Source organism: Esox lucius, chromosome 12, assembly GCF_011004845.1.
Source record: "Esox lucius isolate fEsoLuc1 chromosome 12, fEsoLuc1.pri, whole genome shotgun sequence".
Taxonomy (NCBI): domain Eukaryota; kingdom Metazoa; phylum Chordata; class Actinopteri; order Esociformes; family Esocidae; genus Esox; species Esox lucius.
The window spans coordinates 31,670,747-31,691,032 of NC_047580.1; the positions used below are offsets into that span (position 1 = coordinate 31,670,747).

The 20,286-nt window shown below is 45.5% G+C and overlaps 1 protein-coding gene across 5 annotated transcripts in view; it reads left to right on the top strand.

Annotated features, from left to right (window-relative positions):
* The first annotated feature begins 1,977 nt into the window (after positions 1 to 1,977).
* Positions 1,978 to 20,286, top strand: part of prkcz (protein kinase C, zeta) — an 84,159-nt gene continuing 65,850 nt past the window's right edge. For 2 of the 5 annotated variants that reach the window (XR_003782679.2, XM_029124029.2), the window contains exons 1-4: positions 1,978 to 2,222; positions 10,244 to 10,365; positions 10,694 to 10,783; positions 11,509 to 11,559. Coding sequence is in view for 3 of the 5 variants with exons in the window: in XM_029124029.2 (XP_028979862.1) it covers positions 2,152 to 2,222; positions 10,244 to 10,365; positions 10,694 to 10,783; positions 11,509 to 11,559 (334 nt within the window). In the remaining 2 variants the exon portion in view is untranslated. Of the gene's footprint in view, positions 2,223 to 10,243; positions 10,366 to 10,693; positions 10,784 to 11,508; positions 11,560 to 18,294; positions 18,425 to 18,967; positions 19,077 to 20,286 lie in introns of those variants that run through there. The other 3 variants (XM_029124027.2, XM_029124033.2, XM_029124032.2) reach the window with 3 other exon arrangements.

The following is a 20,286-nucleotide window of genomic DNA, read 5'->3' on the forward strand; positions in this document are numbered from 1 at the left end:
GTACGACATCTATTTGAATTCAATATTTCCGAGCATTCTAGTTAAACAATTCAGTTATACAGTTCAGATAAATTATTAACTTGTTTGCTTATTTATTTTTTTCCAGAGCGGAAACCGAGGAGCCATGGCATTTTTGTGGAAGTGCGGGACCGGGGGGGGGGGTGTAAGACGGGCTGAGACAGGGGGGTCCAGTGACACTGTGGCCCTATATGGGGAGGCCCCGGACTGAGCCCAACAGGCAGGAAATCAATCCATTCACATTGCCAGGCATCAAACAAAGGGACATTCACCAACTGCAACCACCTTCAATGAGGGCAGAGTATTGTCAGCAGAGTACAGCCCAACTGCACAAGTGCGCAACAGAGAGACAACAACAAGCCAGTGACTCTTCCCCCGAATGGCGTTGGAGGGAGGGCATCCCAGTGGCGATGAGAGCCCACCTGGCAAGACAGCAAGGGTGGACAGTATCAAGCCTTTCTGGTCACCTTCACACCCCTGAGCCAGACTACACTTAATCATAGACCATGCTGTAGAGATGAGCCTTTAGTAGACACTTGAAAGTTTGCATTTCTAACCTTAATTGCCAAATCATTCCACAGTAGTGGAGCTCTGTGAGAAGGCCCTGCCTCCAGCTGTTGGTTTAGAAAATCTAGGTACTTTTTCTAGGTAAAAGGCCTCAGTTTACAATACAAACCTATGCCGTTGCGTTCAAATACTAGTAAGTAATGTGTCTATAATGATGCTTACATTATATATCATATCCAAGTGTTAAGTCTGTAGTACATAGTGTTTGCATGCAGGTGCACAGCATAGTTTACTAACTAATACTGAACGGATGTTTTCTTTGTGGAACCATACTAACACCTATGAATACACATGTCTGAGAGTAATTGATTAAACACTGTTGAACTGGAACCCTTTGATTGCAGATCTTTCATTTAGATGTTTAAGGTCAACATCTATACAACCAGGCAAACATCCATTTACACTGGACAAAGCACGTTTTGGTTTCACAGGAAATTCCTGCTTTCTTACAAAACTTTCAAAGGCCCCAAACCATTCAGGTGAAGGATTGTATAAAAACCAGTTTACATTAATGTACTGTAAATGTTTTACTACATGCCTGTGTGGATATAATACTTTGTTTCTGTGTTTGACAATAGATATTACTAACAATGATTCCGGTGTTAAGACTTTTCTATTGTCGTTAGTTGCATTGTAAATCCATTAGAGGGCGCACACGTGTAACATTGCAACAATAAACAGTTTACAAAACATTTCGGGTACTGTGCTTCGTTGTAGCAGATGCTATAACTAAACAATGTTTAGTTATTCTAGTAATATATCGACTGAGAACTTGCGATTTGCAAGAGTTTCTTTTTTTTTTTAACCAGGTCTTCTAACAACTTTAAACTTAAAACGTATTTTAAATTAGGCTAATACATTTATTTCTCCGAACCCACAATGACAACCTCGATGGTTTGAATACACTTCAGAATATCATAAATTTAAAGCCGTATTTCCAGAAGGCTCCTGTACGTTATGGCCCAAATTACTGATATTTCACTCCGTTGAATCTACTAAATCAGAAATTAGCAAGTGTCTGGAGGCTTGATAAACATTTATCCCTACTCCAGCAAGTGTAACTAATTAGACCCAAGAACTTGTCTATCACTGTCATCAGGATTGGACAATGCATGTAGTGTTCTTTTATCTATGGTTTGGGACGAAGACCATTTTCAGATACAAAGGGTTCGAGCTCTGCTGATAGAAAATACACGAACAACGCATACGAGATTCCCTGCTATACACATTGGAGGTTAATGGTTGTGCATTTCCATCTTAACCTCTTATAACGTAAAAACGTACTGAACTCCAGCTCGCGTAGCAGTTCGTTTTCTCCACCGCGTCTGGTTGGTTACCATAGCGAGCCTAGTTTCACCAAGGACACTCCTGTGTGCAAAATAATTGCAAATGTTGGCGTAGGAATTCCCTGCTGGGCAGGTGACCTAGTAGAATGTGTCACTCCTGACACGTCCCGTTACGGAACTGTTTCTATGTAATGGTCAATCCTAATGTGCAATGGGAACTTTTGTATTAGGACTGTTTATGAAGGTTTGTTTATTTGCCTGGTAGTTATCGTGGATTACAATGCCTTCAAGTGACGGAACCATAATGAACCTGGGCTCCGAGTACGTGAAAATTAAAGCGCACTACAACGGGTAAGTGTTTACCTCGAGATGATTGTCACTTTGTATCAGTTCAAAATAATTATTCTACTCGCAACCTACAGTCCGTCCTGTAACAGTAGTTTCTAATTCTTGATAAAAAGCCCACGTTATCTTGCTTTTTGGAAAGTATGTCGGCCAATGAATGTTCCCAGTCCTAAAAGTAAACCACCTGTGCGATTTAAAACAGCCTACTCATCGGTCTACGGCTCAACATGACGGTAGCCTGAAAATTGCCACTAAGTCAGATCTTGGCCAACTACTAACAGTCGTCCTGGGTGCAATCTTACTATGGTATCCTATATATAGGCCTACAAAGATTTTTGTATAACCGGAAATACCACACAATCGCACTTTTTTCTGTATTTGTCTCAATGTGGAATCTGGGATGGGACCGGGGAGGATCACATGAAACTTAAGGCTAAAACGACTGGGAGAAATGAAAGGTTTTCGAAAGCGACAGCTCAGTTTCTATATGGAGTATAACATGATGTTTGCCATGCTTTTAGATTTGATTTAGTGTAAATATTTTGGCCTTCTAAATGCACTAGCTTTCTAAAGCCTTAACAGTTTTAGTTTGGACTAGTAGGATGCGACCAATCTGGTGTCAATTTTGCGCCTGTAGGTTTCTCCACATCCCTAATGTAGCACATCTGACCCTAATAATTAGCTGGATGAAAGTCTAAATCAGGATAGTCGCAACTGGGCTTGGAGAAAGAATCTTAGAGCTCCAGGAACAGGGTTGGGCACCCCAGCTTGAAGAGGAGACCTGCTAGCTATCTTGACCTCTTAGCATTATGGCGATGACTAACCATTATTGAACAGCAGTGAATTCAACTACCTTACGTATACACGTGCATGGATGTTTCTTGATGAATTTGTGCTAATTCTTCATGACAAAGCAGAATTACATGTTCACATTTAATCCTAACACTTTCCATGATTGTGGTATTGCAGAAAAAGCAATCCTAAAAGGATAACATGTGATTGCTGAAATTATTAAACACATTTATCTGTCAAGAGTTGCTGGGAAGGGGAGTAAAACAAATCTGAGCCTGACTGGGGAGAGAACAGAGAAAGGGTGAGTTGCATACTGCTCAACTTGTGAAGGTAGGCTTGTCAAGAGACAGGAATTTGCTCTGTAGTTAGATGCCAGGCTTGCTGAGTTCCAAGGCAGATTGACAGTGATAATAATGATGACCTGCTATCTAATTCAGCAATCTGACAATCTCTGAATATTAATCTGTGTAATATGCCAAATATATGAAATAAAAAAAAAACTCGAACAAGAGTTCCAAATCAAATTGTCTGTCTGTTCTATACATTCAATTTCTATAGCCTTAATACGAAATCTATTAAGATAACTTGCTTTTGCTTTCATTCCACTGTAGTCAGGGAGCTCACCTCAACCCTAAAAATGTGTATCTATGTGACAGATGATTTTTTCATTTAATGTCCTAGCCCAGGTATGACTAATAATGTTCTCGAAGGACACATAGAGTTAGAGTAAAACCTGGATCCATCTCCCTCCTGTCACACTCTAACTACCTCTACTGAATCTCTGAATGCTAACATGAATAACACTGATCTATATCATGTGTAGAGGGTCTCTAACCCCACAGGTAGTTTACACAGGTGACTCGTTTCTGCTTAAGGCTTCCTTCGTCCTCTAGTTTCTTGTGTTTTTTTTCTCTCTAGTTTTCTAGTTTGTTTGATTTTCTTGTTTCTGTCTTTTCTGTTCATGTTTAAAAAAAGAAATGTAAGTATAGAAAAATATCGGTGTCACTTATTTCCATTATTATTTTTATTTTCTTTGTTCAAATCGAAAGATTTAAAACAGAACATGAGTGGTGATCCATTATCACTTCAGCTTTTTATATAATATAATGACATATAGTTGGTTAACTGAGTCAGTACACATTTTTTTTGCATCTTTGTGACAGCTTGGATGTAAAATGTAAACGTCTGGATGACTGTCTGATTTGTTTTGCAATTTGAATTAATGCAATGGGAAAGTTATTTACAGCCTGCTATCTTGTGATAAGAATGCTCCCCCAATTTCTTGCCAACCATAAATCCAAGTCTCGGTCAATCATACTAGAGGGGATCAGACCCAAGTAAAGCTCACAATGCACCTGCATGTTTGATAAGCCTTCCCACCCCATCCTAAACAAATTATTGTGTCGATGGCCCAGGCAAGCGTTCTGGTTTTATAAAATAACCTTCACCCAACTGGCTTAGTAACCAACTGGGTTATGTTTGTGTTGACCAGGTCAAAACATGAAAGACAACCTACTTCTCTGCTGATGAGTGAATGAAATCAGTATTGTCTCGCATCGCCCCACCTCAATTTGGCACATTGTGTTTCTATGTGTATCACTTCAGTTACGCCAAACCCCGCCGAATGGTCTTGAATGTGTTTTGTGTTCATACGCCGGTAGGAAGTGCTGCTCGGGCCTCGGCTTTCCTTTCTGTTGCAGTTACCCAGCAGAGGCCGTGCCGATGTGGGCGAGCTGACGGGGGTAGAATTTGAATGCTCAGAATTGGGTCATTCCTCTTTCGGAGCTCTTTAAATGCATTGGTCATCCCCCCCGTTCCACAACATATTTAAAGGGGTGGGTGGTGGGGGGGGGGGGGTAACATTGTGTGGGGCCAAGTGTGCTGAGTGTCGACTTGACGACAGGCTAATCCTTTCAGTTGCCTAGCAACCCGTTATGAGGGGCCATGTTAGCTACCCTTAAAGGCATAGTTCACTCTGAGGTCAGAATTGAAAGGGAAGACGGGGTTTACATAGAGGGGTGTCTTTCATCCAAGGTTTGGCGCCTGCAAATGTCCTAAGGCAAATCACTGCAATCATGTGCTGTGGGCTATGGATACGGCTTGACTTAGACCACCTTTTTTATCCTTTTAATTCAGAGTACTGGTGTGGAGATCCTGAGCACTGAGATCAAGGAATATTGGCTATCGGTATCGACCGATAATCTTCTTTGTTGGGGCATCCCTAGCCCTGGAAGATCTGAAACGTTACATCGAACAGAAGATGTGATCTACTAAACAACCAACTGGGTTGTGGAATGCTTTCAGCATGGCCACTTTCTTTGAAATATGTCCTTTAATTGCATTGTGCCACACCCACCAAACGGGAGCAAGTATACCTACTTATGCAAACTGAATGTATCTCAGTCCTAAGTAACACACAGACATGCAGTGAACCTCGGCCTGCACTCCGACATTCGCATGGGATTTTATTTGTTCATTGTGAATAACTTCACAGTCCCTTCTAACTGCCAGGTGGGGAATCCCTCTATTCATTGATTTTGTTATATTTAACACTCACCTAGTAGTCACATTGAAGAATGGTCCCAAGGGAAGAGGTTTCAATGGGGCAAAGGGCTTGCTATTGAAGCAATTAATAAAGGGTGAATCTAGTTAATAATATCATCAAAATAGTATGACGAGGACCCAAAACAACTGGTTAGAGCATCTGACCAGGAACCAAAAGGATGGTAGACTAAATCCCTAGCAAGTTGAAAGATTTGTGATTCTGTGCCTGGCATTAGCTCTGAGCTGAATAGTGCTAGACTGGTTCGATCTAGGTGACTTTCTTCAGTGAGGATGTATCTTTCAGTAGTTCAACTCAAGCCCTGACAGTGATTATAACGAAACGTCAGTTGCAATCAGAGAGAGATGTCTTTCGTGGAATGAGGAACATTGGTTAGTGTCAGCGAGAAGAGTTCTAGGACAAATGCCTTGTTCAGACAGGGTCATCTCAGTAACATAGCCTCAGCTAGCGCAGTAGTGACTGCATTCGTTTTCATACTGCTCCTCTGTGGAACTGAACCCAAAACCCTCAGGTTGCGAATGCCACGCTCTACTAACAGACTAACTAACAAACACTCTTATGCAGAGTCCTTACAGTTGAGAGTGCATCACTTTATACAACACTTTCTGTACTTGTCCCCCGTGGGGGTCCTAGTACCCCTGGTTGGGAGCCACTGACCTGGGGCCTCCACGTCTGGACATGGCCGCCACATCTGGACCATTTTGTGGAAGTATGTCAGAGAGCAGCTTCCTTCTTACCTGCGAATGTCAGCAGTGACACTGGTACACCTGGCCTAAAACAACCTTTACGTTTGTTATTGTTACATCCCTGAAGCTCAATTAAATACTGGAACTAACTGTAGCTAAGAGGATGTTGCCCAACTTCAGTTTATTGTCATTCATGCCAGCATATCAACAAGGCAGATTGAAACAATACAGGAACCTTGAGTACTTAGCTAGACAAAGTTGGTCGCAACTAGAACGAAACAAAAACTCACCATGACCGTGTTCCACCACTTCAACATTCCTCACTCATGTGAATACCTGATCCTTAACTCTAATTAGCCATTACGCTCAATACTAGTTGACAACTTCCTTCTGACTGAATGAGGAGAACAAATGGTGACCAGTAGCTCATCTGACTCTGGGGATGTAGATAAAAAAGCTTAATTGCCAAAATACTGAACTCTCCCTAGGCTAATTTGGTTAACTTTAATCACCTCTGCTACACAACATGCCCTATTAGCTTGGACCAATTAGATCAAAGTGAAAATACTTTTATGGGATGAGGTCTACAAATATTTGAGTTAAGTTTTATGCTTCTATGCTAATAAAAAAAAATAAGAAACTGCTTTATATAGGACACACAAGATTAGGTTCTCAGATGAATGCTAAAATATGGGCTGGATCCTCCAGTAATGTATTTGTTTCTAAACAAGTTGTCCATTTTGTTCCATAATGCACGCCCGAGCATGTGTTTGTGTACAGCATGCATGTCTGTTTCTATGTACACAATCAAGTGTGTGTCAAGGGGCCTTTTCTCAACTCTCACTCTTCTCCTGTCCTCTTTCCTCACCTCCTTGTCAAAACAAATTGGCAGATTAAATATTGAGGAGAGGAGACGTGAGAAGGACACAGAGAAGCAAAGGCCTCAGTTTAAAGTGTGTGCGCTGGCGCAGTGTTTTAAGGGAGCGCCGGCCTTGTGGCGGAGGGCGACCATGTTGGCAGAGGATGTGCCCCGGTGAGGGGAACTCGAGTCGTGCCTGCTGCTGATGCCCAAGCTGTTCCTGTCTCCATCCCTGGAAGTGTCGGTGACAAAACCCAAATTCCACCCATAGCCTGTTACTAATCCTAACCACATAGCAAAACTCTACCCTTATAAGAATAAAAAGTGTATCATGTCTGTGCTCTGGTGACCCTGAATGTCTGATGTACGGTGAGAAGTGTTTTAAATGGTACACGCAAAGATTTACATTAAAATGCTTGAAGGCCCCGTTTCTGCTAACCTCCCCCGTTTTACACCCCACAGTACACTGACTGCTGAGTTGGATTGGTTTCTTTTTCAACAGCTGTCAGACAGTATAGTCATATGATGCCTAAGTGTGAGGCTTGCTGTTGAAAACTGACATATGCTACAGTTTACAGTGCCCATATTGGAGGCAGGGACAGTCAAGAAGGTTGAATGTCATTTAAAATCCTGACAAGTGAAATCTCACTCTTCCAACACGTTAATTGTTAAGATTGTGGGAGTTGGGGGAACATGCCATTTTCAGGAATTACATCAATTAAATTCCAGTCTGCATTTGGGATCGGAGTTTGGCCAACAATGTTTAAATTAGAATATGAAAAGACCCCTTTTTTTGTGGTGGATGTTGGAATTTTTTAGATTGCAGTTTGCAGGTGGATGCCACTGGACGTGTTTCCTTGCTCAAATGGGTTAGTGCTAATGGGTCATTTGCCCTTTCCTCACATGACTTCTTCACCTGGGACAACTTCAGATAAACACGTTTTCTCCTGCTACAACCAGTTCTTTAACGTAGCAGTCAACCTTTTTCTGTAGTCTGGACAGGATTAATCATAATAATATTTAGCGCACACTGTTAAAAACTTTTGAATCACAAGTAGTAATGTCATTAAAGCAAGTCAGCTGACTCACATCAGCCTGGAGGCTCATGGTTTTCATGTGTTTGGGCTAACAGCTAGGCCTACGATCACTACCTGAACACATGGCACGGGGGAAAACCACATTATGGCCTAACTCTCTTTGACCAGCTCCCCTTTCCCGCTAAACTTTGGTTCATGTTGCTGCATTAGCTAGGCAGCGAAAGACCACAGCACTGCAGTTTTTTTTTATTTTCTTACCCATCAACCCTGAGTGAACCAGATAGAATTCACACGGTTTGTTGCGTTACCTTTCATGAGCAGGGGAACTTAACTATAGGCCCGTGAGGATGTTATTAACATATCCAATCATGTATACCCTGTCCGCTCTTCTGGGCAATGCAGCGTAGACATTTTGTGCTGACAAAGAGCCTCTCTGACGCCAGCATTTGGCCGCTGTGACATCAGATCAGCCGGTGACTTTAGCCACGAACAAGGAACCACCGCCTGAGGTCCGCATCGTAGCTGTAGCCAAAAAAAACGGCGTTACACTGAATGGTTTGCTTAGGCTTATGAAAACACCAATAACTGTGTTGGATTGGCACTCCTCATCTCATTAAATGCAGCCAACCTACTCTGGTTGCAGCCAACCTCTTCCCTGTCCTCTGCGCCGGCAGGTTTCAGTGAAATATCCTAGAACTTTTCCGGCTGTTTTGCGTAGCTGTTAGCTGTTTGCTTTAGCTATTTGCTGATAGCTGTTTGCGTTGCATCTTACCTTTTGTTCGTCCTGTTACTAACATGCGACTTAACGGGGAGACATTTGTTTAACAGCACGAGGGAACTAAATTATTCCACAGTGCAAGGCCGACAGCTTCTAGGCAATGAATAACAATGATTTGCTCCCAAGTTGGCCTCCATTTTCTGTTTACGCTAACAAAGCACAAAGCTGCTGGTAGCTGCCTCCATAGTGTAGAATGCAGCTGTGAGTTGGGAGAGAGTAACACTTGTGCCCCCTGCCTCATGCTTGTGTGAGCCACTGTCTGTCCTTGGACTGGAACTAGTGCCTGTAGGAATCATACATGCATTCTGTCTAGTACATTTTAGCCCATATGTACATAGTTGCCACGGTTACCCCAAAGCACCTGCTGCTTATAGCCTAGAACTCTTGTCCTTTTTCTGGTGTAGTTGGCCTGAGCAAAGAGGGCATGTGCACGGATCTGTTGACCCTGAATGGACAGCATTGATGAAAACACTTAAATCGCTGTCTGACTGGTTGGTTGACTAAGGGATGCCTGGGGTACACACACCCACACACCCTGTATGTTCTACACACACGCACCCATACACACACACACACACACACTCCCTGTAGGTACTAAATTCACACATACACACACCTTGTGGAGCATTATGTATGTCGCCCTCTTCTGGTGGGGCAGGATGTGTCAGTGAAGTTCACCACAGATCCTGACGCTTTTCAGGCTAAAGGTCGTCCTGTACAGACACATATATTATACAGTACTTGCTCTCCTGCTCATCACATTCCAATGGGAGTCTGGGGAGTGCTTCATGGCCGGCTGTCCGTAGCGATACTTTTCAAATTCCCAATTTTCAGACCATTAAGCATGACTGGAGAAGCAGCCCCAGAGATGTCTAAAGAAAACACTGTGTCACTTCATTATGGAGACTTATGCAAAAGCCGGTGTGGCATCAGTGTTTCCTGTTGATGGAAACCAGGATACTAAAGTGGGTGTGTCCTGAGTCAATGTGTGTCTGGGTCTTAATTTTCGCAATTTTCAAGTGTTATCAGTTGCCTTGTTCAAATCATCTTGGCACACGTGAGAGATTACAATCTGTTGTAAATCCATTTCCCTGGTTTTGGGATTGCATTAGTCAACAAATTAGACCGGTGAGCAGTGAAGGTTAACTGCCCTTATTCGTGAGGGCAGAACGATACATTTATTTCACCTTGCTGGCCCAGGGATTCGAACCGGCGAACCTTGCCCGCCCCAGCTAAGCGCCGTGCTGCGTCTGGGTGTGAATTAGTCTGGGTGATTGGGACGACCTTCATGTTGATCCTTCCGTGTGTGCAGGGACATGCTGATCACCGACCTGCCCACCGCGTTGACCTACGAGGGGCTGTGTGAGGAGGTTCGGGTGCTGTGCAGCCTGGCCTGGGAGCAGCCCATCACCCTGAAGTGGATCGATGACGAGGGTACGTTGGTCCGGCATGGTTTCTCCAGGGTGGACCGCGCCTCCGCGGCCGTCGGGATCGGCTGCACAGGAAGCTAGTTACTGCTAGCTTATCATGACTGTGTGTGTGTGTGTGTATGTGTGTGTGTATGTGTGTATGTGTGTGTGTATGTGTGTGTGTGTGTGTGTGTATGTGTGTGTGTGTGTGTGTGTGTGTGTGTATGTGTATGTGTATGTGTGTGTGTATGTGTGTGTGTGTGTGTATGTGTGTGTGTATGTGTGTGTGTATGTGTGTGTGTGTGTGTGTGTATGTGTGTGTGTATGTGTGTGTGTGTGTGTGTGTCGTGCAGGAGACCCGTGCACCATCTCCTCTCAGATGGAGCTGGGGGAGGCTTTCCGGATCTACAGCCGCAGCAGGAGATCAGGTCTCCAGTTGCACGGTATGTCTGAACTCATCCCTTGATTCATCTCGCTTTACCTGTTCTCTGTTATACATCCTGTTCCCGAGTCCCCCTCATCCCTTTTTGTTATACATCCTGTTCCCGAGTCCCCCTCATCCCTTTTTGTTATACATCCTGTTCCCGAGTCCCCCTCATCCCTGTTTTTTATAAATCCTGTTCTCGAGTCGCCCTCATCCCTGTTTTGTTATTCATCCTGTTCCCTCATCCCCCTCATCCCTGTTTTGTTATACATCCTGTTCCCTCATCCCCTTCATACCTGTCTATTCTGTACATGGACCGCTAAGCCATGACCCCGCTGCATATTTTGCTGGGAAGCCGAACCTGGCTTACCGGCTTATTTACATATAGGCCAGGGTGAGGGGATAGACACGTGGCTGGACCACATTAACTAGAACAAATTGCTAAGACAACTATAGGAAATCACTCGGCCCTTCCTTTCAATTGCGTCGAAGGGTAGTGTTTTTAAAGCGACTTACAGGCACAATTTGTATTTATTTTTGGTGTCTATTCCTATCTCTTTCTTGTTTTTGAGTTAACAGTGGCAAAAGGGCCTCCAGGTGAGCATTTCACCCGTCAGTCTACGTCTGTTTGTCTACACCTGCTGTTTTGAGCGTTTGACTTGATTTACCCTCCCTTCAGCTCCTCAGATTTAGACCGGGCACGTCTATGTACATTCACAGCCACCTTTCATCGTTCTCTTTCAGTGTTCCCTGGTATCCCTGTGAAGCCTGGTATGCCATGTCCAGGAGAAGACAGTGAGTACTAGTGCCACACATTACACACGTTTTCTCTGTAGAGACGCTAACAACCAACAAAATATGAACAGCACTGGAGCAACCTGCTGGTTATGTAGCTGGCTTAATTTAAGTAGGAGCATTAGCTAGCTGGTTTTCTGTAAGTGAACGCAGCAGCTGGCTGCTTTCCCGCGGGATGATGCAAGTTGAACGTCGCACTGATCTAGCGGCCGCTGGCTAGTTGACCGTAGGGGACAGTGGGGCTAGCATGATGTGGTCTCCTGTGGAAGAGCCCGTGTTAGCTGACCACATGTACACTGATTTAGACTGCATGGTACAGCGCTGACTGTGGGACGTCGTAGATCATCCATTTTCCATGACCTGTCCGTCACTTTGTTAGCTAGCGTGCTTCCCTCTCCTCTACGTTCGCAGTGTTCAGTGTTGATGCTTGGGCTACTGGCGGTTCAGATTCCTCATCCTGTCTTTCTCAGACCAAACCAAGACATTCTTGGCATAGGGTGTTTGACCACATTGCCGGTCTGGCTGTCACATCCAGTTAGGCCACCAAGACGTAACGGTCCCATCAGGACCCATTCCCTCGACTTGTCTTGTCTCATTACATTATGTCTCTATAAATTCCTAACAGGGATTAGCCTACTAATTCCCCTAGGCTGTAGATACTTGATATCGGTTCTTGAGCGTCCAAATGTCAAGTATGCAATTACTCCCAGTTGATCTATTCATTGGGTGCAGGTATTGGAAGGACAGCTGGCAATCTCTAACATCACGTCATTTCCACAGTGGCTTTGACTAGCTTCTATGACATGAGGACATACTCTATACTGTCACTGGCCCTAGCTAGCTTCTATGACATCAGGACATACTCTGTACTGTCACTGGCCTTTGCTGGCTTCTATTACATCGGGGCATACTCTATACTGTCACTGGCCTTTCTATGACATCAGGGCATACTCTATACTGTCAGAAGAATAGGCTAGCTTGCCATGAATGTTTTTTTGTGCCCATGACCCTTATTTTTTTGTACTCAACATAACCCTGGCTGGATTTAGTTGGTTCCGGCTAAAGATTGCCTGCCATTGCTCTGAGATAAACATTTCCTGGTAATTGTTCTGGCATCTGGACCTTTTTGGTAAATCATTATTTTCATCTCACTGAGATTAACTGTCTGGGCCTGTCTGACAGAATTTGAGCTGAAGATGTAGGTGCTCTCTGGTTGGGAGTAGAATCCCCCGATCATCTTCAAACATTGTTTCTCAGCTCCAGTGGGGTAATTCTGGGTGCTTCATGCTGTTCTTGTTTCCCAGCTCCAGTGGGGTAATTCTGGGTGCTTCATGCTGTTCTTGTTTCCCAGCTCCAGTGGGGTAATTCTGGGTGCTCCATGCTGTTCTTGTTTCCCAGCTCCAGTGGGGTAATTCTGGGTGCTTCATGCAGTTCTTCTGCCCTTGTCCGTCCATTCATATTGATGCCAAGAAGAGAGGTCTTCAAGTTGCATCCCTGTCCCAATCCTGGCCCTGAAGAAAGAAATCAGCGTGTGTGTTGCCAAGTTTACTGGCCCAATTATTGTTTGTGTACACTGACTTGTATAACTGTTAAGGTTTGTGGTGTGTATAATTGGTCTGATTTTGAAAGAAGGATTTTTTTGTAAAATTTTCTCAGGATATTGATTTCACTAAGAAAATGTTGGAGTCTGCTTTTGATGTCTGTTAAGGATTCTTTATCGCTCTTTCTTTCTTAATTACTCCAAAGTCCAGTTCCGGAGCCCATTGCAGGCGCTTTCTTAGGTGAAAGACTATGCAGCCCAATACACAGCAGGGTATGATGCGTTGTGTGTTGGGACACATTCCTCCTGTAACCATCATTAAGGTTTTCTGTGACTTGTGCCCCAGTAGACCTTCTGTTGGTTCAGACCAGACAGGGTAGCCTTTGTTGCCCTTGCACATCGATGAGCCTTGGGGGCCCAACACTCTGTCGCTGGTTTGTCCCTCCTCGCACCACTGTTAGTAGGTACTCACCGCTACTGACCGGGAGCACCACACAAGCCTTGCCGTTTTAGAGATGCTCTGACCCAGTCGTCTGGCCATAACAATTTGGCCCTTGGTCAAAGTCGCTCAGGTCTTTACTCCTGCCCATTTCTCCTGCTTCCATCACGTTGACTACGAGAACTGAATGTTTGTTTACCTTCTAATCTACCCAGACCTTGACATGTGCCCTAGTTAGGAGATTATCAACATTTCTGCTTCGTCTGTGAGTGGTCATAATGTTTTGGCTCATCAGTGTATATATACACACGCAGTACCAGTCAAAGGTTTGAACACACTTACCCAGGTGATGTATACTTCTCAACTTCTCCATCCTGATCTCACACTCTCTATCTCCGTCTTTCTCCATCTCTGTTTCCCTCTCGGTCTCTGTCTCTATAGTAGGTTCTCATTGCCTATAGCCCACTCCCTTTCCTCTATATTGCTGCACCAGCATGTTTTGCCGGCTAGTGCACCAGTGTGTGTGTGTTTGTTAGTGTGTTACTGTGCGTGCATGTGTGTGTGTGTGTGTGTGTGTGTGAGATGTAAGGGATGCTGTGCCCTGTCCAGAGGCAGCAGACCCTTCCACTGCTCTATGAGGAGAACACAGTTACCAGACGCTGATCGTCACTCTGTAGGTATGTATATGAGTGCAGTGTGTGCGCGTGTGTGTGTGCACACGCGTGTGTGTCTGTTTGGTGATTTATCCATGTAGTCATGTAGCATAGGTTGTATATTGTCCCCCCCCCCCCAGGCACTGCTGTGTTTGTAGGGTTCATGTTTTCTGTGGTTCTGTGCTGTATGCCATTCAGGACACCAGTGTGTTAGTTGGTTGTCTATTTGTACCTGTACATTTTCAGTGCTGCTAGTGTGTGCGGAGGAGGAATGCTAGTTCACAGCAGGGCAGTAAGACATTGGATATAATGACAAGATCTGAATGTCTCCGCCCAAACAATGGGATTGGTTGTCTGAAGCAGGACGGCGTTTCCGTCAGATTCCACAGGCACCGAGTCAAGCGCCAAATATTTGGATGGCCGCATGCATCTAGTCATTTCAATGCATTTTTAGTGATGGGCATTGTTGTCAACTGCCTATATTCAGTGGAAAGTGAGATGCTACACTAGCCTCATGAATATTCATAGATGGTTGCGGATTTCACCTCAGAGTTGAGGTGTTTTTATGCTTACATGAGTACGACCGAACAACCTGCTATTCCGTAATAGAAATGTCATCTACAAACGTTGGACTGCATTCAACACTCACTGGCCACCATACAACACCTTGTGAATTGATAATGATTAGGTAACTGGTTAGTGTGAACAAATTCCTGCATCCTCCACCCCTCTGCTGCTGCTCTCTCCTAGCATGTCGGTGCCAAACGGAGAGGGTGTGTCCACACTGGGGGTCACAGGGTCGTTACTAGCTTCTATAGCTGCAAACTGATTTTCTATAGCCACAAAGCCAGAGTCCATTCTGAACGGAAATGTGCCTTTAATATAAGGTGAGGGTTATGTACGAGGTAAACACTGTGGTTTTCTTTAAGATAGATCGTAGGAATGGGCTGGATCTATCTGTTTGAGGGTATTGAAGCCAGTGTCGGAGGGTGTTTGCCTTTTAGCTGTCTGTCATATATTCCAGTCAAACTACACCCGGAGGGTTAATTCATGGATCTATTTCATGGGCGTTCAGTGTGTTTATTGGTTGATTGGATGTGTTAAATTATTCATTCAGTTGTTGTTTTTTAACAGTTAAAGCTCCTTCCCATGGAAGACATTCCATGTATTTGAAAAAGTATATATTTTTCCGGTTGAATTTCTCATTCTGTGCCTCTGGGTAGTAGCAGATTGAAGTGTGCTACAGAGAGAAGAGTGCACACTAACATGCAAGAAGAGTCCGAGGAATGTAAATTAGAAAATTGAAATGGGAACAATGGGTGTGTGTGTGTGTGTGCATGCTTGTTTTTGTGCACGTTAGTGTGGAACTGTGTGTGTATAGAGCAACAGTGTGTACTTGCGTGGGAGGGGTTGCCCTGGCGATTATGCCAGATAAAAGCACTGTGTGTGTGAGAAAATATATACAGCAACCCTTAGAGGACAACGAAGGTTTAACCATTTAAGTAGTCATTGAAATTGATTGCGAGAGGCTTCGTAATGACTCTTCTATTAACAATGAAGACAAATTGGGTTTTCTGATTTTTTCATATAGTTCCTTTGAACCTTCAAATGTTTTAATTCATCGTCCACAGTGCGTAAGGTTGTGTGGAGAAGCTTTAAGACTAAATATATAGGAAGCATGTTAGGACATATTTGAGCCTTTATTTTGTAATGTTATTTATTACATTTCTTATGCGGTTTTCAATGTCTCACTCGACCAACTTAGGTTTATATATATATATATATATATATGATCCCTTTGGATATTGTGTCATCATGCATTTAATCTTTGATATCTTTTAAGTTTGATAATTTTTCAGTTATCTCAAGCAGGCTGACGCAGCTTATCATATATATGATCACAGGGGTACGTGCATCAAGCGAATAAATCTGTGCTTACGTTAACTTCCACTTTGCCGTTTGGAGTGGTGTGTCTTGTATGATAAACGGGGTGTATGAGGGTACGGCCGGGTCTTAGTCAGTTAGTTATCTGTTGGTGAATGGAGGCATCTCATTGGCTAATAGTAAGACAAGGAAGTGACATCATCAGGAATGTATTTTTAGTCAGTGCACTTAAATGCCTTGTCTGGGTGGGTCACCGCATGTTTCCGGATATTTGCCACAGTTGGTCATTTTTTCGGAAATACTAAAGCTTCTCATTATGGGATCCCAAGGGGGCTTGAAAGGAATTTTTCCATGACAAATATTTTTAATCCAGACGTCCGTAATAATCCCTTTATTAATCTTGCTGGTTTATGTACAGACATTTGGGGATGGTAACTGGTCACTGTATTTCTGAATAAGGTGATTGCACGAGCAGTTGTGTTTTTCTCTAGTTGATTTCTTCAGGTTCTTCTGAGACTAATATCCATATGCATTAATGAGGCAGTATGCTTCCCTTGCTAAACCAACTCCTTGATCCTGCCAAACGCTACACCACGTCCACAAACTGTATTTTCTTCTTCTCCAAGATAACTTCTAGATGGCAACAATGATCTTACCAATCGGATTGTTCCCAGAAAGCGTAAGGTTTGGCCAGAACACATGTGGAACAAGCAACATTTTCATGACCTTTGGCTTTGACACTGTGTTCGCTTAGAGACGATCCAATCACAGATTACAACACCCCTCATTTGGATATCATCCCAAGGACAGCAATGGAAGCAGGCTCCACGAATGACACTTCAGCCGTTGCTCCTGATGTCACTTTCCAGTCGTCCGACAATGGGCATCTTTACACTTCTAAATTATCATTGACTTTTTTTTAAACAAAACATCTAGCCATGTTCAATTGTAACTCCTCGTGATACAAGCTTGTTTTATGCTGTTATCGTCTGAACTATGTATTCCCCTTTAAGTTGGGGGTTGTTTATTAACGAATGTTAATGAACTTGTGTACCCGTTTCCAAAGTGTTTCCACTTTGGATATTCGTCCTACCTGCCCCCCCTGTTATTTTGTAGGCGACCTCACACGTTGACTGTAGCACAGACATCATTTATTCATAAGCATTTTAGCGCTGCGCTACCGATGCCCGATACGGAAGGTGTAAACCCGGTTGATACGTGTTCTTCACTCTAACCGGGGAATGGATACGCTCACTACAGCGCAAGCTGCAGGACAGGACGTTGCACGTCGCAACGTTTGACTCTGGGGGATGTCGACCGGCAGATGCCAGGCTCAAATGGGAAAAAAAATGAAAAGAGACCAACGATTTGAAGTGGGAGATACAGCTCCACTGCACTGACCTATATTCTCCATGATTTTCCGTGGCACTTTTCCCCCTGTTAGGTTTTACGCTGGTCCCATGGTGCAGCGCTGTGCGGTCTGCGCTTGTGTCCTCGCAAACCCCATCAAAACGCACCGTTCACAACAAAAGAAAGCTTCTCCCCCCACAAACCGAGCTCGCTAGGTGGCTTGCTGATCCGGCCTTGTCGGGCTCATTGTGGAGCGCCCGGCCCTGCGAGTGTGAACAGACCCCCCTCTGTGTGGGATGAGGCTGGGGAGGGGTTGAAAGCCCGGATGCGCTCAAGACAGAGGCTGCGCCGGGCTCTCCAGTGGTCCCCGCACCACCACCACCACCTCCTCCTCCTCCACTTAGTGCTGCGTCCGTGTCGCGTTTTCCCGGCAGCCTCGGCAGTGTGTGCCACTGCCTCTCTGGGGACGAAGGCGGCTACCTCTAGCACAGTGCTGCTACCCCCGTGCCTGGCATCATCAGGGGAACACGTCATTGGGAGGCAGAGAAGAGAAAGAGAGATGACTGTGTTGTAAAATTGCTTTTCTTAATGTTTTACGGCACACCCACCTTTTGGGTCTCGCTGCACATCAGTGCTGACAAAAAAAAAAATGCATCCGTCCGAGTAGAGGAGGAGAGACGCCCGGGAGAGGGAGAAACCGGGGGTATTAAGCAGACACAAAAGAGACGGCACTACTGACAGCTGTAGCAACCGTGCTACAGGGCGGAGGAGAGAGAGGGAGAGGGAGGGAGAGGGAGAGGGAGGGAGGGAGTGGGGGAGGAAGGCAGGCAGAGCGGCAGGAAATAATTAAATAAATCACAGAGAGAAGAAGAGAGGCGACGGGGAGAGAGGAGAGAGAGCAGGAGAGAGGAGGGGATGTGTCCACGCTCCCTCGCCCGCTACACACCAGCCGGGATGATGTGCTGAAGGAGGCAGAAGGAGAAAACAGGAAGGACACTGGTGAGCAACGTCCCGCAATCTCCCATCCATCCTTACTTCCATCCATCCGTCAGTCTCTCCACCGCGAGCGGTTTGACAGCAGTGCCGTTCCCCCGGATTTTAACGTGTGTGCGGCGTGCTTGTGTGTGTCTGCGTGCGCGCCCTGCCTCGGTAGCTGGCGTGTTGTGTTCCGTGGCTGCCAGCTAGCCCTGCCTGTCGTGTGTTGTGGGCAGGCAGGCAGTGATGCTGTGTGCTGTGGATGCATGCTTCCCGCTGTAGCCCCGGTGTTTATCTGCTAGCGACTTCCTGGCTCGTTTCCCATGACAACGTTCCAGTCTGGGTCTGGGCTCTGGCCTGGTGTCTGGTTGGCGGTCCCCTTGTTTTTCTTAGAGGTTCTGGGGGGACCTGTTAGGGAGTGCGGCACTGTGTGTGTGTGTGTGTGTGTGTGTGTGTGTGTGTCAGTGTGTGCGCGCGCCTACCTGGCAGTGGTAATCAGTGCTGCTGGTAAGAGAGCGAGAGGGAACAGGGAAAGCACAGCGTCTCCCTCCCTTGTCTTCCACCGCCGACGACTGAAGCACAAAGCCGCCGCCACAACACCCTGATCTGGGCCCTTTGGACGACGTGCGACGGGCTCTTCAAAAGGACCACCGAATGCCTCCTGAGGAGGGTGAGGGTACGTGAGAGGAGAGCTCCGTCCCGACCGGTTCCAGCCAGTGTTATTGTTGTGTGGTTTCTGACAGCAGCCACGCGCCCGCCCAAGCCTCCCGTGTGTCGGGCCTGTCTCCCGACCGGGCTGGAGGTCTGTGGCTGTGCCGTGTGGTGCGCGTGACGGCGACCTCCTCCCCTCCACCAAACCGCCCGGTCGGCCGCTGTGACCGCTGCTCTTGGCGAGGTCGGACAGGTGTGATGTCGTGTCGTTGCGTGTTGTTCCCGTTGCCTGACGATGGAGGGAGGGGGTGAATTGACCCCTAGAAATCATCATTATCCGTTACACCCCCCACCCCCCCCCCCCATTAGGATAATTAGCCAGGACAGTAATAATGATCCTCATCGGAGAGTTGAGTGCATCCAGCACCCAGATAATGGGGCTTGGGGAGAAGAGCGGTTTGGGGGTGGGTGCCGCTGATGGCAAAATGTTTGTTTTTGCTCCGGTGGGAGTGGCGTTGTGTGTGTCACTCAGCAGATGGGGCTGTCAACAAGCCCCCCCCACCCCCCCTCTGTCTGATTGGTGTGTCGCCTCGAAACAGGAGGAGGGCTGTTGTGAACTGTCAGGCTGGAAAAGGAGACTGTTATAGTTCGGGTGTGATATCTGTAGCTTTGGGCTGAAGTAGTGTCTCTTTCTCTGTCTCAATGTCATGCCTGAGGGCTTGAGACTGTTAGGGGAGTAGGGTGTGTGTGTGTGTGTGTGTGTGCGTGTGTGCGTGCATAGCTGTAGCCTTGGTGTCCATGTTCATGTTTCATAATGTGTTTCAGTATTACTTATGTCAATGTGCTAAACATGTTTTCTATGTATGTGTGTGTGTGTGTGTGTTGGTGTGTGCGCAGAACAAAATACTGTGTATATACATACGAGACAATTTCCAAAACACTGGATGTAGGCTCATGTTGGGATGTGTTGGTCAGGATGTGTTAGTTTATATACGTCCTTCGGTGATGAGGCGTTCTCATCTCTAGAACGTGTCATTCTAGTCTTTCGGTGATGAGATGTTCTCCGCACTAGAACGTGTCATTCTAGTCCTTCGGTGATGAGGCGTTCTCATCTCTAGAACGTGTCATTCTAGTCTTTCGGTGATGAGATGTTCTCATCTCTAGAACGTGTCATTCTAGTCCTTCGGTGTTGAGGCGTTCTCAGCACTAGAATGATCGTTCTTGCTACGATCCAG